Raw genomic sequence first — 1,394 nt, 5'->3', positions numbered from 1 at the left:
TTTGTCCTGTTTTGCCCCACCCTCTTATCTTTAAGAGCCACCAGAGTGCCAGGGGACCACTCCGGTGGTGATAGTGCGCGGTATAAAATATCTTTTAACATTAACATTGACATAAACTCTAATTCAGTAGTACTGGAACTCTTCATGACCCCTATAAATTTAGAGAAGCACCGCCTCTGACCAGCACCGCATTCTGATTATTGTCTTAGCTCTGCTGGTTTGGGTGATTCTGCTCATTGTGCTGATATTGATTAATGAACCAACCTCTTCTTCATGAGGCTCTGAAGAGCGATCTTCATCTCCTTGTTCCTCAGACTGTAGATAAAGGGGTTCCACATTGGGGGACCCACTGTGTAAAACACAGCAACCATTTTTTCCTTATTGTCAGAGTTTTTTGGCACTGGTTTCATATATATGAAGATTGAAGTTCCATAAATTATGGTGACGTTGATCAAGTGTGAAGCACAAGTGGAGAAGGCTTTGGACCTGCCCTCAGTGGTGCGGATTCTCATGATAGCTGAAAGGATGAAGATGTAGGAAATGATAATGACGGCAACGGGCAACAGCAACACAAATATTCCAGATGATACAGTCATTATTTGTATGGGAAACGTGTCAACACATGCTAATTTTGTAAGAGTTGTAGGTTCACAAAAGAAATGATTAATAACATTTTGTCCACATAAGGGCAACTGCAAGACCATAACAACTGGTGCAACAGACAGCAGGAGGCCAGCCAACCAAGAGGCAGACACCATTTTCATACATATTGGTACATTCATTAAGTTTGAATAATGCAACGGGAAGCAAATGGCCACATAGCGATCAAATGCAATGATTGACAGGATGAAATTCTCTGTAATCGCCAGGAACAAGTAAGTGAATATCTGCGCTGCACATCCAGAGAAACTGATGGTCCATGTGTGCATCAAGAGGTGCGGCAACATGTTTGGTAGAGACACAGATGCGTACATAATATCTAAGACAGCGAGGTTGACGAGGAAGAAGTACATAGGAGAATGAAGACGAGGCTCAAGGATACACACAGTAATCAGGATGATGTTCCCACTGAGAATAATCAGGTATATAACCAGAAATATCACAAAGAGCGCTACCTTCACCTGTGGCTTGTCCGAGAGTCCTAACAGAATGAACTCAGTCACCGCACTTCCATTCCATTTCTCCATTGTGGCTCGTTCCTTCTATCTGTATCAAGAAAAAAGCAACTGGAAATTAATGATACTTAATAAATGGGCCATCTTGTTATTGGTTTTGGAAGATGTGGTGGCACTTTCATTTCCCCCCAGTGGCAAAAGCAATGTCTGAGAGGAGGAGAACATAACATGTTTGGGATGCAGAAGGAACAAGTTACTTACCTGTAACTGTTTTTCTCC

At 42.3% G+C, this 1,394-nt stretch overlaps 1 protein-coding gene across 1 annotated transcript; it reads right to left on the bottom strand.

The window, feature by feature from the left end:
* Window positions 1-251: 251 nt before the first annotated feature.
* On the bottom strand, window positions 252-1,187 carry LOC138452745 (putative olfactory receptor 2B3). Its single transcript, XM_069605094.1, has one exon. The coding sequence runs from the start codon at window positions 1,185-1,187 to the stop codon at window positions 252-254; it is 936 nt and encodes a 311-aa protein (XP_069461195.1).
* Between the last annotated feature and the right edge of the window lie 207 nt (window positions 1,188-1,394).

The sequence above is a fragment of the Ambystoma mexicanum genome, chromosome 4p (genome assembly GCF_040938575.1).
Source record: "Ambystoma mexicanum isolate Mex_15411 chromosome 4p, UKY_AmexF1_1, whole genome shotgun sequence".
NCBI classification, from domain to species: Eukaryota; Metazoa; Chordata; class Amphibia; order Caudata; family Ambystomatidae; genus Ambystoma; species Ambystoma mexicanum.
Note: the sequence above shows the minus strand (reverse complement) of the source record. Positions and strands in the feature narration are given on the sequence as shown.

Coding starts and splice junctions, on each gene's coding strand:
- LOC138452745 (XM_069605094.1), bottom strand. CDS start 1,187: ATGGAGAAATGGAATGGAAGTGCGGTGACTGAGTTCATTCTGTTAGGA.